The sequence below is a fragment of the Myotis daubentonii genome, chromosome X (assembly GCF_963259705.1).
Source record: "Myotis daubentonii chromosome X, mMyoDau2.1, whole genome shotgun sequence".
NCBI classification, from domain to species: domain Eukaryota; kingdom Metazoa; phylum Chordata; class Mammalia; order Chiroptera; family Vespertilionidae; genus Myotis; species Myotis daubentonii.
This window is the reverse complement of record NC_081861.1, coordinates 75,107,131-75,119,090: the sequence shown is the minus strand read 5'-3', so window position 1 is coordinate 75,119,090 and position 11,960 is coordinate 75,107,131. Positions and strand designations below refer to the sequence as shown.

Genomic DNA, 11,960 nt, shown 5'->3' with positions numbered 1-11,960 from the left:
CATGTCCCACCTTTCCACTGGTAATCTCCGTGATTGAAAATGGCAGGAAATGTAGTAAGAATCTATTTACTTTCATTTCAAGTGTTTCTTACAAGTTTTTAATCATTTCTGGAAACTGTAATTGCGTATATTAACAGTTTTACCACAATTAGAGAGTTTTCCAACAAGTATGCACTGGAATCGTTAGGATTTTAACTGATTCCAATAAAAAAAGCCAGAGAAATTAGGCCTCAATTGTAAACATAAACAGCATAGTCCTCACGTGCAGTCTTTCTACATAAATTTTGAGCTATATAAACATGAATTCAAATATTTGAAAGCAAATTCAAATGAAAACACTCCGTAAAGTAGCCGGAGTTGTATATATTATAAATTTTCAGGTCATTTCCCCGCTTTTCACTGGTATAATCTGTGATTGTAAACGGAAGGAAATGTAGTAAGCATCAATTTACTTTTATTTCAGTTGTTTTTTGCAAGTTTTTAATCATTTCTGGAAACTATAATTGCGTATTTTTAGAGTTTTACCACAATTAGAGAGTTTTATCACAAGTATGTACTGGAATCTTCAGATTTTTACTAATTCCCCAAAAAAACGCCAGAGAAATTCGGCCTCAATTGTAAACATAAACAGTATACTCCTCACTTACAGTCTTTCTACACTAATTTTCAGCTGTATAAACATGAATTCCTAGTTTTTAAAAACAAATTCATGTGAAAACGCTCCCTGAGGTAGCCCCAAATGTAAATGTTATCAGTTTTCTGGTCATTTCCCAGCTTTGCATTTGTAATCTCCGTCGTTGACAACGCAGGAAATGAAGTAAGAATCTATTTACTTTTATTTCAAGTGTTTCTTACACGTTTTTAATCATTTATGGAAACTATCATTGCGTATTTTTAGAGTTTTACCACAATTAGAGAGTTTTGTCACAAGTATGCACTGGAATCGTCAGGATTTTAACTGATTCCAACAAAAAAAGCCAGAGAAATTAGGCCTCAATTGTAAACATAAACAGTATAGTCCTCACTTACAGTCTTTCTACACTAATTGTCAGCTGTATAAACATGAATTCCTAATATCTGAAAGCAAATTCATGTGAAAACGCTCCCTGAGCTAGCCGCAAATGTAAATACTATCAGATTTCTGGTCATTTCCCAGCTTTGCACTGGTAATCTCCTTCATTGACAACGCAGGAAATGAAATAAGAATCTATTTCCTTTTATTTCAAGTGTTTCTTACACGTTTTTAATCATTTCTGGAAACTATCATTGCGTATTTTTGGAGTTTTTCCACAATTAGAGAGTTTTATCACAAGTATCGACTGGAATCGTTAGATTTTTACTAATTCCCACAAAAACCACAAGAGAAATTCGGCCTCAATTGTAAACATAAACAAAATAGTCCTCACGTACAGTGTTTCTACAGAAATTTTGAGCTGTATAGACATGAACTCCTAATATTTGAAAGAAATTTCAAGTGAAAACCCGCCCTAAAGTAGCCGGAGTTGTCAATATCATCAGTTTTCTGGTCATGTCCCACCTTTCCACTGGTAATCTCCGTGATTGAAAATGGCAGGAAATGTAGTAAGAATCTATTTACTTTCATTTCAAGTGTTTCTTACAAGTTTTTAATCATTTCTGGAAAATGTAATTGCGTATATTAAGAGTTTTACCACAATTAGAGAGTTTTCCCACAAGTATGCACTGGAATCGTCCGGATTTTAACTGATTCCAATAAAAAAAGCCAGAGAAATTAGGCCTCAATTGTAAACATAAACAGTATAATCCTCACTTACAGTCTTTCTACACTAATTTTCAGCTGTATAAGCATGAATTCCTAGTTTTTGAAAACAAATTCATGTGAAAACGCTCCCTGAGGTAGCCGCAAATGTAAATATTATCAGTTTTCTGGTCATTTCCCAGCTTTGCACTTGTAATCTCCGTCGTTGACAATGCAGGAAATGAAGTAAGAATCTATTTACTTTTATTTCAAGTGTTTCTTACACGTTTTTAATCATTTATGGAAACTATCATTGCGTATTTTTAGAGTTTTACCATAATTAGAGAGTTTTATCACAAGTATGCACTGGAATCGTCAGGATTTTAACTGATTCCAACAAAAAAAGCCAGAGAAATTAGGCCTCAATTGTAAACATAAACAGTATAGTCCTCACTTACAGTCTTTCTACACTAATTGTCAGCTGTGTAAACATGAATTCCTAATATTTGAAAGCAAATTCATGTGAAAACGCTCCCTGCGGTAGCCGCAAATGTAAATATTATCAGATTTCTGGTCATTTCCCAGCTTTGCACTGGTAATCTCCTTCATTGACAACGCAGGAAATGAAATAAGAATCTATTTCCTTTTATTTCAAGTGTTTCTTACACGTTTTTAATCATTTCTGGAAACTATCATTGCGTATTTTTAGAGTTTTACCACAATTCGAGACTTTTATCACACGTATGGACTGGAATCGTTAGATTTTTACTAATTCCCACAAAAAACGCCTGTGAAATTCGGCCTCAATTGTAAACATAAACAGAATAGTCCTCAGGTACAGTGTTTCTACAGAAATTTTGAGCTGTATAGACATGAACTCCTAATATTTGAAAGAAATTTCAAGTGAAAACCCGCCCTAAAGTAGCCGGAGTTGTCAATATCATCAGTTTTCTGGTCATGTCCCACCTTTCCACTGGTAATCTCCGTGATTGAAAATGGCAGGAAATGTAGTAAGAATCTATTTACTTTCATTTCAAGTGTTTCTTACAAGTTTTTAATCATTTCTGGAAACTGTAATTGCGTATATTAACAGTTTTACCACAATTAGAGAGTTTTCCAACAAGTATGCACTGGAATCGTTAGGATTTTAACTGATTCCAATAAAAAAAGCCAGAGAAATTAGGCCTCAATTGTAAACATAAACAGCATAGTCCTCACGTGCAGTCTTTCTACATAAATTTTGAGCTATATAAACATGAATTCAAATATTTGAAAGCAAATTCAAATGAAAACACTCCGTAAAGTAGCCGGAGTTGTATATATTATAAATTTTCAGGTCATTTCCCCGCTTTTCACTGGTATAATCTGTGATTGTAAACGGAAGGAAATGTAGTAAGCATCAATTTACTTTTATTTCAGTTGTTTTTTGCAAGTTTTTAATCATTTCTGGAAACTATAATTGCGTATTTTTAGAGTTTTACCACAATTAGAGAGTTTTATCACAAGTATGTACTGGAATCTTCAGATTTTTACTAATTCCCCAAAAAAACGCCAGAGAAATTCGGCCTCAATTGTAAACATAAACAGTATAGTCCTCACTTACAGTCTTTCTACACTAATTTTCAGCTGTATAAACATGAATTCCTAGTTTTTAAAAACAAATTCATGTGAAAACGCTCCCTGAGGTAGCCCCAAATGTAAATGTTATCAGTTTTCTGGTCATTTCCCAGCTTTGCATTTGTAATCTCCGTCGTTGACAACGCAGGAAATGAAGTAAGAATCTATTTACTTTTATTTCAAGTGTTTCTTACACGTTTTTAATCATTTATGGAAACTATCATTGCGTATTTTTAGAGTTTTACCACAATTAGAGAGTTTTGTCACAAGTATGCACTGGAATCGTCAGGATTTTAACTGATTCCAACAAAAAAAGCCAGAGAAATTAGGCCTCAATTGTAAACATAAACAGTATAGTCCTCACTTACAGTCTTTCTACACTAATTGTCAGCTGTATAAACATGAATTCCTAATATCTGAAAGCAAATTCATGTGAAAACGCTCCCTGAGCTAGCCGCAAATGTAAATACTATCAGATTTCTGGTCATTTCCCAGCTTTGCACTGGTAATCTCCTTCATTGACAACGCAGGAAATGAAATAAGAATCTATTTCCTTTTATTTCAAGTGTTTCTTACACGTTTTTAATCATTTCTGGAAACTATCATTGCGTATTTTTGGAGTTTTTCCACAATTAGAGAGTTTTATCACAAGTATCGACTGGAATCGTTAGATTTTTACTAATTCCCACAAAAACCACAAGAGAAATTCGGCCTCAATTGTAAACATAAACAGAATAGTCCTCACGTACAGTGTTTCTACAGAAATTTTGAGCTGTATAGACATGAACTCCTAATATTTGAAAGAAATTTCAAGTGAAAACCCGCCCTAAAGTAGCCGGAGTTGTCAATATCATCAGTTTTCTGGTCATGTCCCACCTTTCCACTGGTAATCTCCGTGATTGAAAATGGCAGGAAATGTAGTAAGAATCTATTTACTTTCATTTCAAGTGTTTCTTACAAGTTTTTAATCATTTCTGGAAAATGTAATTGCGTATATTAAGAGTTTTACCACAATTAGAGAGTTTTCCCACAAGTATGCACTGGAATCGTCCGGATTTTAACTGATTCCAATAAAAAAAGCCAGAGAAATTAGGCCTCAATTGTAAACATAAACAGTATAATCCTCACTTACAGTCTTTCTACACTAATTTTCAGCTGTATAAGCATGAATTCCTAGTTTTTGAAAACAAATTCATGTGAAAACGCTCCCTGAGGTAGCCGCAAATGTAAATATTATCAGTTTTCTGGTCATTTCCCAGCTTTGCACTTGTAATCTCCGTCGTTGACAATGCAGGAAATGAAGTAAGAATCTATTTACTTTTATTTCAAGTGTTTCTTACACGTTTTTAATCATTTATGGAAACTATCATTGCGTATTTTTAGAGTTTTACCATAATTAGAGAGTTTTATCACAAGTATGCACTGGAATCGTCAGGATTTTAACTGATTCCAACAAAAAAAGCCAGAGAAATTAGGCCTCAATTGTAAACATAAACAGTATAGTCCTCACTTACAGTCTTTCTACACTAATTGTCAGCTGTGTAAACATGAATTCCTAATATTTGAAAGCAAATTCATGTGAAAACGCTCCCTGCGGTAGCCGCAAATGTAAATATTATCAGATTTCTGGTCATTTCCCAGCTTTGCACTGGTAATCTCCTTCATTGACAACGCAGGAAATGAAATAAGAATCTATTTCCTTTTATTTCAAGTGTTTCTTACACGTTTTTAATCATTTCTGGAAACTATCATTGCGTATTTTTAGAGTTTTACCACAATTCGAGACTTTTATCACACGTATGGACTGGAATCGTTAGATTTTTACTAATTCCCACAAAAAACGCCTGTGAAATTCGGCCTCAATTGTAAACATAAACAGAATAGTCCTCAGGTACAGTGTTTCTACAGAAATTTTGAGCTGTATAGACATGAACTCCTAATATTTGAAAGAAATTTCAAGTTAAAACCCCCCCTAAAGTAGCCGGAGTTGTCAATATCATCAGTTTTCTGGTCCTGTCCCAGCTTTCCACTGGTAATCTCCGTGATTGAAAACGGCAGGAAATGTAGTAAGAATCTATTTACTTTTATGTCAAGTGTTTCTTACACGTTTTTAGTCTTTTCTGGAAACTATCATTGCGTATTTTTAGAGTTTTACCACAATTAGAGAGTTTTCTAACAACGATGTACTGGAATCGTCAGATTTTTACTAATTCTCACAAAAAATGCCAGAGAACTTCGGCCTCAATTGTAAACATAAACAGTATAGTCCTCACTTACAGTCTTTCTACACAAATTTTGAGCTGTATAGACATGAACTCCTAATATTTGAAAGAAATTTCAAGTGAAAACCCCCCTAAAGTAGCCGGAGTTGTCAATATCATCAGTTTTCTGGTCATGTCCCAGCTTTCCACTGGTAATCTCCGTGATTGAAAATGGCAGGAAATGTAGTAAGAATCTATTTACTTTCATTTCAAGTGTTTCTTACAAGTTTTTAATCATTTCTGGAAAATGTAATTGCGTATATTAAGAGTTTTTCCACAATTAGAGAGTTTTCCCACAAGTATGCCCTGGAATCGTCCGGATTTTAACTGATTCCAATAAAAAAAGCCAGAGAAATTAGGCCTCAATTGTAAACATAAACAGTATAATCCTCACTTACAGTCTTTCTACACTAATTGTCAGCTGTATAAACATGAATTCCTAGTTTTTGAAAACAAATTCATGTGAAAACGGTAGCCGCAAATGTAAATATTATCAGTTTTCTGGTCATTTCCCAGCTTTGCACTGGTAATCTCCTTCATTGACAACGCAGGAAATGAAGTAAGAATCTATTTCCTTTTATTTCAAGTGTTTCTTACACGTTTTTAATCATTTCTGGAAACTATCATTGCGTATTTTTAGAGTTTTACCACAATTAGAGAGTTTTATCACATGTATGGACTGGAATCGTTAGATTTTTACTAATTCCCACAAAAAACGCCAGAGAAATTCGGCCTCAATTGTAAACATAAACAGAATAGTCCTCACGTACAGTGTTTCTACGGAAATTTTGAGCTGTATAGACATGATCTCCTAATATTTGAAAGAAATTTCAAGTTAAAACCCCCCCTAAAGTAGCCGGAGTTCTCAATATCATCAGTTTTCTGGTCATGTCCTACCTTTCCACTGGTAATCTCCGTGATTGAAAACGGAAGGAAATGAAGTAAGAATCTATTTCCTTTTATTTCAAGTGTTTCTTACACGTTTTTAATCATTTCTGGGAACTATCATTGCGTATTTTTAGAGTTTTACCACAATTAGAGAGGTTTATCTCAAGTATGGACTGGAATCGTTAGATTTTTATTAATTCACACAAAAAACGCCAAAGAAATTCGGCCTCAATTGTAAACATGAATAGAATAGTCCGCACGTGCAGTCTTTCTACACAATTTTTGAGCTATATTAACATGAATTCAAATATTTGCAAGCAAATTCATGTGAAAACGCTCCGCAAAGTAGCCGGAGTTGTAAATATTATCAATTTTCTGGTCATTTCCCAGCTTTCCACTGGTATTATCCGTGAGTGAAAACGGCAGGAAATGTAGTAAGAATCTGTTTACTTTTATTTCAAGTGTTTCTTACACGTTTTTAATCATTTCTGAAAACTATAATTGCATATTTAAGAGTTTTATCACAATTAGAGAGTTTTCTCACAAGGGTGTACTGGAATCGTCAGATTTTTACTACTTCCCACAAAAAACGCCAGAGAAATTCAGCCTCAATTGTAAACATAAAGAGTATAGTCCTCACGAGCAGTCTTTCTACACAAATTTTGAGCTATTTAAACATGAATTCAAATATTTGAAAGCAAATTCAAGTGAAATCGCTCCGTAAAGTAGCCGGAGTTGTATATATTATAAATTTTCAGGTCATTTCCCAGCTTTCCACTGGTATTATCCGTGAGTGAAAACGGCAGGAAATGTAGTAAGCATCTATTTACTTTTATTTCAGGTTTTTTTTTGCAAGTTTTTAATCATTTCTGGAAACTATAATTGCGTATTTAAGAGTTATACCACAATTAGAGAGTTTTCTCACAAGGATGTACTGGAATCGTCAGATTTTTACTAATTCCCACAAAAAACGCCAGAGTAATTCGGCCTCAATTGTAAACATAAATAGTATAGTCCTCACAGTCTTTCTACACAAATTTTGAGCTCTATAGACATGAATTCCTAATATTTGAAAGAAATTTCAAGTGAAAACCCGCCCTAACGTAGCCGGAGTTGTCAATATCATCAGTTTTCTGGTCATGTCCCAGCTTTCCACTGGTAATCTCCGTGATTGAAAACGGCAGCAAATGTAGAAAAAATCTATTTCCTTTTATTTCAAGTGTTTCTTACAAGTTTTAAATCATTTCTGGAAACTATCATTGCATATATTAAGAGTTTTACCACAATTAGAGAGTTTTCCCACAAGTATGCACTGGAATCGTGAGGATTTTGACTGATTCCAACAAAAAAAGCCAGAGAAATTAGGCCTCAATTGTAAACATAAACAGTATAGTCCTCACTTACAGTCTTTCTACACTAATTGTCAGCTGTATAAACATGAATTCCTAATATTTGAAAGCAAATTCATGTGAAAACGCTCCCTGAGGTAGCCGCAAATGTAAATATTATCAGTTTTCTGGTCATTTCCCAGCTTTGCACTGGTATCTCCGTCATTGACAACGCAGGAAATGTAGTAGGAATCTATTTACTTTTATTTCCTGTGTTTCTTACACGTTTTTAATCATTTCTGGGAACTATCATTGCGTATTTTTAGAGTTTTACCACAATTAGAGTGGTTTATCTCAAGTATGGACTGGAATCGTTAGATTTTTACTAATTCCCACAAAAAACGCCAGTGAAATTCGGCCTCAATTGTAAACATGAACAGAATAGTCCGCACGTGCAGTCTTTCTACACAATTTTTGAGCTATATTAACATGAATTCAAATATTTGCAAGCAAATTCATGTGAAAACGCTCCGTAAAGTAGCCGGAGTTGTAAATATTATCAATTTTCTGGTCATTTCCCAGCTTTCCACTGGTATTATCCGTGAGTGAAAACGGCAGGAAATGTAGTAAGGATCTTGTTGGGGGCCAGATGTAAGCTGGCAAGGTCCTTGCACCTGTAGGGGCTAGCAAGGCTGGGACCCTTACCCACACAGTTTTCCCAGACTTGTTTGGATGGTGATTATCAGTAGAATGGGAGTAACATTTGTAGAATGAGAACAGCTTTTCATAGCTTGCCAAGAAGTCTGTAAATATTTTACTGAGATATGCTGTACTGAGAACTTGTCCTTCTGCTGTATCTCTCTCTTAGAGATTAAGAGGAGCAAAGAATACATTCCTCTTGACAGACCTCCGATTCAGTGTGTTGTGTATAAATAGGATTGTATAGCTACTAAACTCGCTCCAGTTCATCAAGAGAACTGGGGTCCTCCCGACCCCGCTTTCCGGTCTTTCTTTCTTTTCTCAATTCCCACCTCCCTGCCTCAGCCCGGCTCAACCCTGTCAGGCTGGCCCTGACAGATCTGGCGCCCGAGCTAAGGGACTGAGGAACTGGGAAAAAGACGGTGAGGAACTCCGTTGGGCTTGGAGAGACGACGTGAGGATCTCCTCCGGATAAAGAGTGCACTCGTTAAGGTAACGGAGGAGCAATTTTTTGATAATCGGGAGTAAAGCATGGGGCAATTAGAATTTAGAGAAAATGCCCTTTATGGGCAAATGTTAAAGTCTATGCTCAATAGTAGAGGAACTAAGGTTAATGACAAGCCATTAGAAAATTTTTTAAAATTCATTCAGGAGGTCTGCATTTTCTTATGGAATTTAATACGGGATTGTTTGGATCCCAGGCATGACCATAATCAACCATTTCTTAAGCCAGAAAAAAAGGAGAAGCAGTGTGATAGCACAAAACAGGAGTCTAAAAGAGACAGTATATTAAAAAGAAATAATGTAACTTTTAAAGATAATTTAACTCCTCAAGATGAGGAGGATTTTGAGGAAGCTGCTGCTCTTTGTCATGATGATAATACAGGTGTTGTTCAGGCAAAAGAGGAGGAAGAATGTTTTTCTGCTGGAACTGAAGAGGGCAGTGATATAGAGGATGTGTTGGAATCCTTTTTAGAAACATTAAAGCTTCTTGGCAAGAAAAAGAGAAGCCGCGGGGGCCGTTCCTGCCGCTCTCCGCTGCCTTGTGCAGCACCAGTTTCACTTTCCCCTCTCCAGATGGCCTTGCAGGAGGCACAAAAGTGTGGTGAGGAATTGGGCATTCACGCCTTTCCTGTTATGGAACAGGTGAACCCTCACACGGGACAGCGTGAGCGTGCTTATGACCCGCTTCTTTTTAAAACTTTAAAAGAGTTAAAAACAGCCTGTGCTCAGTATGGGCCCACTTCCCCTTATACTTTAACTATCTTGGAAACTATGGCCTCAGAGGCTCTCCCACCGAATGATTGGAGAGCTATTGCCAAGGCTTGTTTATCAGGAGGGGATTATCTCTTGTGGAAATCAGAATATGATGAAAAGGCTAAGGAACAAGCTTCTCGTAATCGAGCTGCCCAGATTAAGATTTCTTATGAAATGCTGGTAGGTGAAGGAGTCTATGCTGATACCCATAGTCAAATTCAATACCCCCAGGAAGCTTATGGACAGATTAATGGAGCTGGGATCAGAGCCTGGAAAAAGTTACCCACCTCTGGTCAGAAAACAGAGGAGCTCTCAAAAATTATTCAAGGGCCAGATGAAAAGTATCAGGATTTTGTCTCTCGGCTATTACAGGCTGTTGGCCGAGTAGCGGTGGATGGAGAGGCTGGCATGTTGATAGTTAAACAGTTGGCATATGAAAACGCCAACACTGCCTGCCAAGCTGCACTGCAGCCCTATCAAAGACAGGGGACTCTCTCAGATTATATCCGCATTTGCGCAGATATTGGTCCCTCATATATACAAGGAGTTGCCATTGCGGCTGCATTAAAGGGAACCACCATTGAAGGAATTCTTCAGCAACAATTTAGCACAGGGAAAAGTCAAACATACAAGTGTTACACTTGTGGAGGAACAGGACACATGGCAAAACAGTGTCCTTCTAATAAAGGGGTTAATAAAGGAAATGGCAGAGGTCCCAAACAACCTGGACTATGCCCTAAATGTAAAAAAGGGAAACATTGGGCAAATGAGTGTAAATCTAAGACAGATATCCAGGGAAATTCTTTTCCTCAATACCAGTTGGGAAACTACCAAAAGGGGCCGGCCCAGCCACGGCAAATAACAGGGGCATTGTCTATTTACCCTCCTGTCCCTGTGCTGTCTCAAGGCCAGCAGGCTGCACAGCACTCAACCCACGCCAGAGAGCAAAATAGATACAAGAGCTATTCTGAGCAGCCCCCGGAAGTGCCAGGCTGGACCTTGGATCCATAGGAATAAGACATTCTGTCTGCCCTGGGTGCTGCCCTTGCCTACTGAAATAAACAAAATATCATTAGATTTAAAACCTCCCACATAGAGAAGAAATGATGATTTCCTTGCATTTCCGATACAGCTACAGCAAATGCCACCGGGTCTGAAATTTAAAAATGCCTCTGGGATTTCTGTACACGTGTAAAGAGAAAGCTGGCTTGGAACTAAGGCGTGCATTGTCCAATTTTGGACATTTAGGTAGAGTTTCAAGCTAAAATCTCTTTACAAATATACAAAATAAAACCCAAGACTGATTATTTCCTAAGAAAGATGGCAAAATTTAACCCAAAGGAAAAAAGATGCTGGCTAGATTCTAGCAGCAGGATTGGCATTTCCATAATAAAGAACAGTTTTTAAATACTAATAAAGAATATTAAAAAGTTAATTTCAAGGCCAAAAAGAAAATTCAGTAAAATTGTCTCTGTTAAAAGAATTTACTAAAGAATATTGCCTTAAAATAATAAATTAGATTTAAATCTCAAGAATTATTGAAATATACTAATTATAAAAATCTAAGTAGCCCAAGTAAAAGATGGATACGCCCTCTATTTAAGGCTGGCTTCCCAAAGCAATTTCTAATAGAGGAAGGGCTAGCCTCCCTTCCCCCAACAGAGCAAGTAGGCAAAAAATTTCCTGCCAGTGACAACTTTTAAAGAGAGGCTTGCTTCCCAGTTTCCCATCCTTGGTAGAAAGAATATAATTTACATTTTAATGGTTACCTGTTTTCAGTCAATGGCTCCCCAAGGCTTGGGAGTTTGCTTAATTAAATTAGATATTCTGAAATAACAGAATGCTAAAATATTAACCTAAATTTCCCTCATAAAAAAATCTAAGGACAGAATTTAATGCATTGATTATGTCTTGTATTTTTAAAGTTTATTCTTAAAAATGTTACTGATTAAGAAATACTAAATATTTAACTTGACAGCTAAGAGTTTAAAGTTCTGGTTACATAAATTGGGAGAAATCATATAATTATAATAAAATTTCAACATTTATCGAATTAAAAAAAAAGAATAAATTCTATAATCCCAACCGAAATTTTTTAATACAAAAATCAGTTTTAATTTAATTGATATCTCTTAATAATTATAAAAGGTATATAATCTTTAAATTATATATACACATATATATTTAATAGTT

General features: G+C 35.8%; 1 protein-coding gene across 1 annotated transcript; it reads left to right on the top strand.

Moving 5' to 3' along the window:
- The first annotated feature begins 8,243 nt into the window (after nt 1-8,243).
- Nucleotides 8,244-11,580, top strand: LOC132223540 (endogenous retrovirus group K member 10 Gag polyprotein-like). Its single transcript, XM_059678666.1, has 3 exons — nt 8,244-8,255; nt 9,510-10,585; nt 11,547-11,580. The coding sequence occupies exons 1-3, from the start codon at nt 8,244-8,246 to the stop codon at nt 11,578-11,580; spliced, it is 1,122 nt and encodes a 373-aa protein (XP_059534649.1).
- Nucleotides 11,581-11,960: the final 380 nt, after the last annotated feature.

Excerpts from the sequence above, each read along its gene's own strand:
- LOC132223540 (XM_059678666.1), top strand. Across the intron at positions 10,586-11,546 it reads AATTCTTTTCCTCAATACCA|TCAATGGCTCCCCAAGGCTT; the intron begins GTTGGGAAACTA and ends ACCTGTTTTCAG.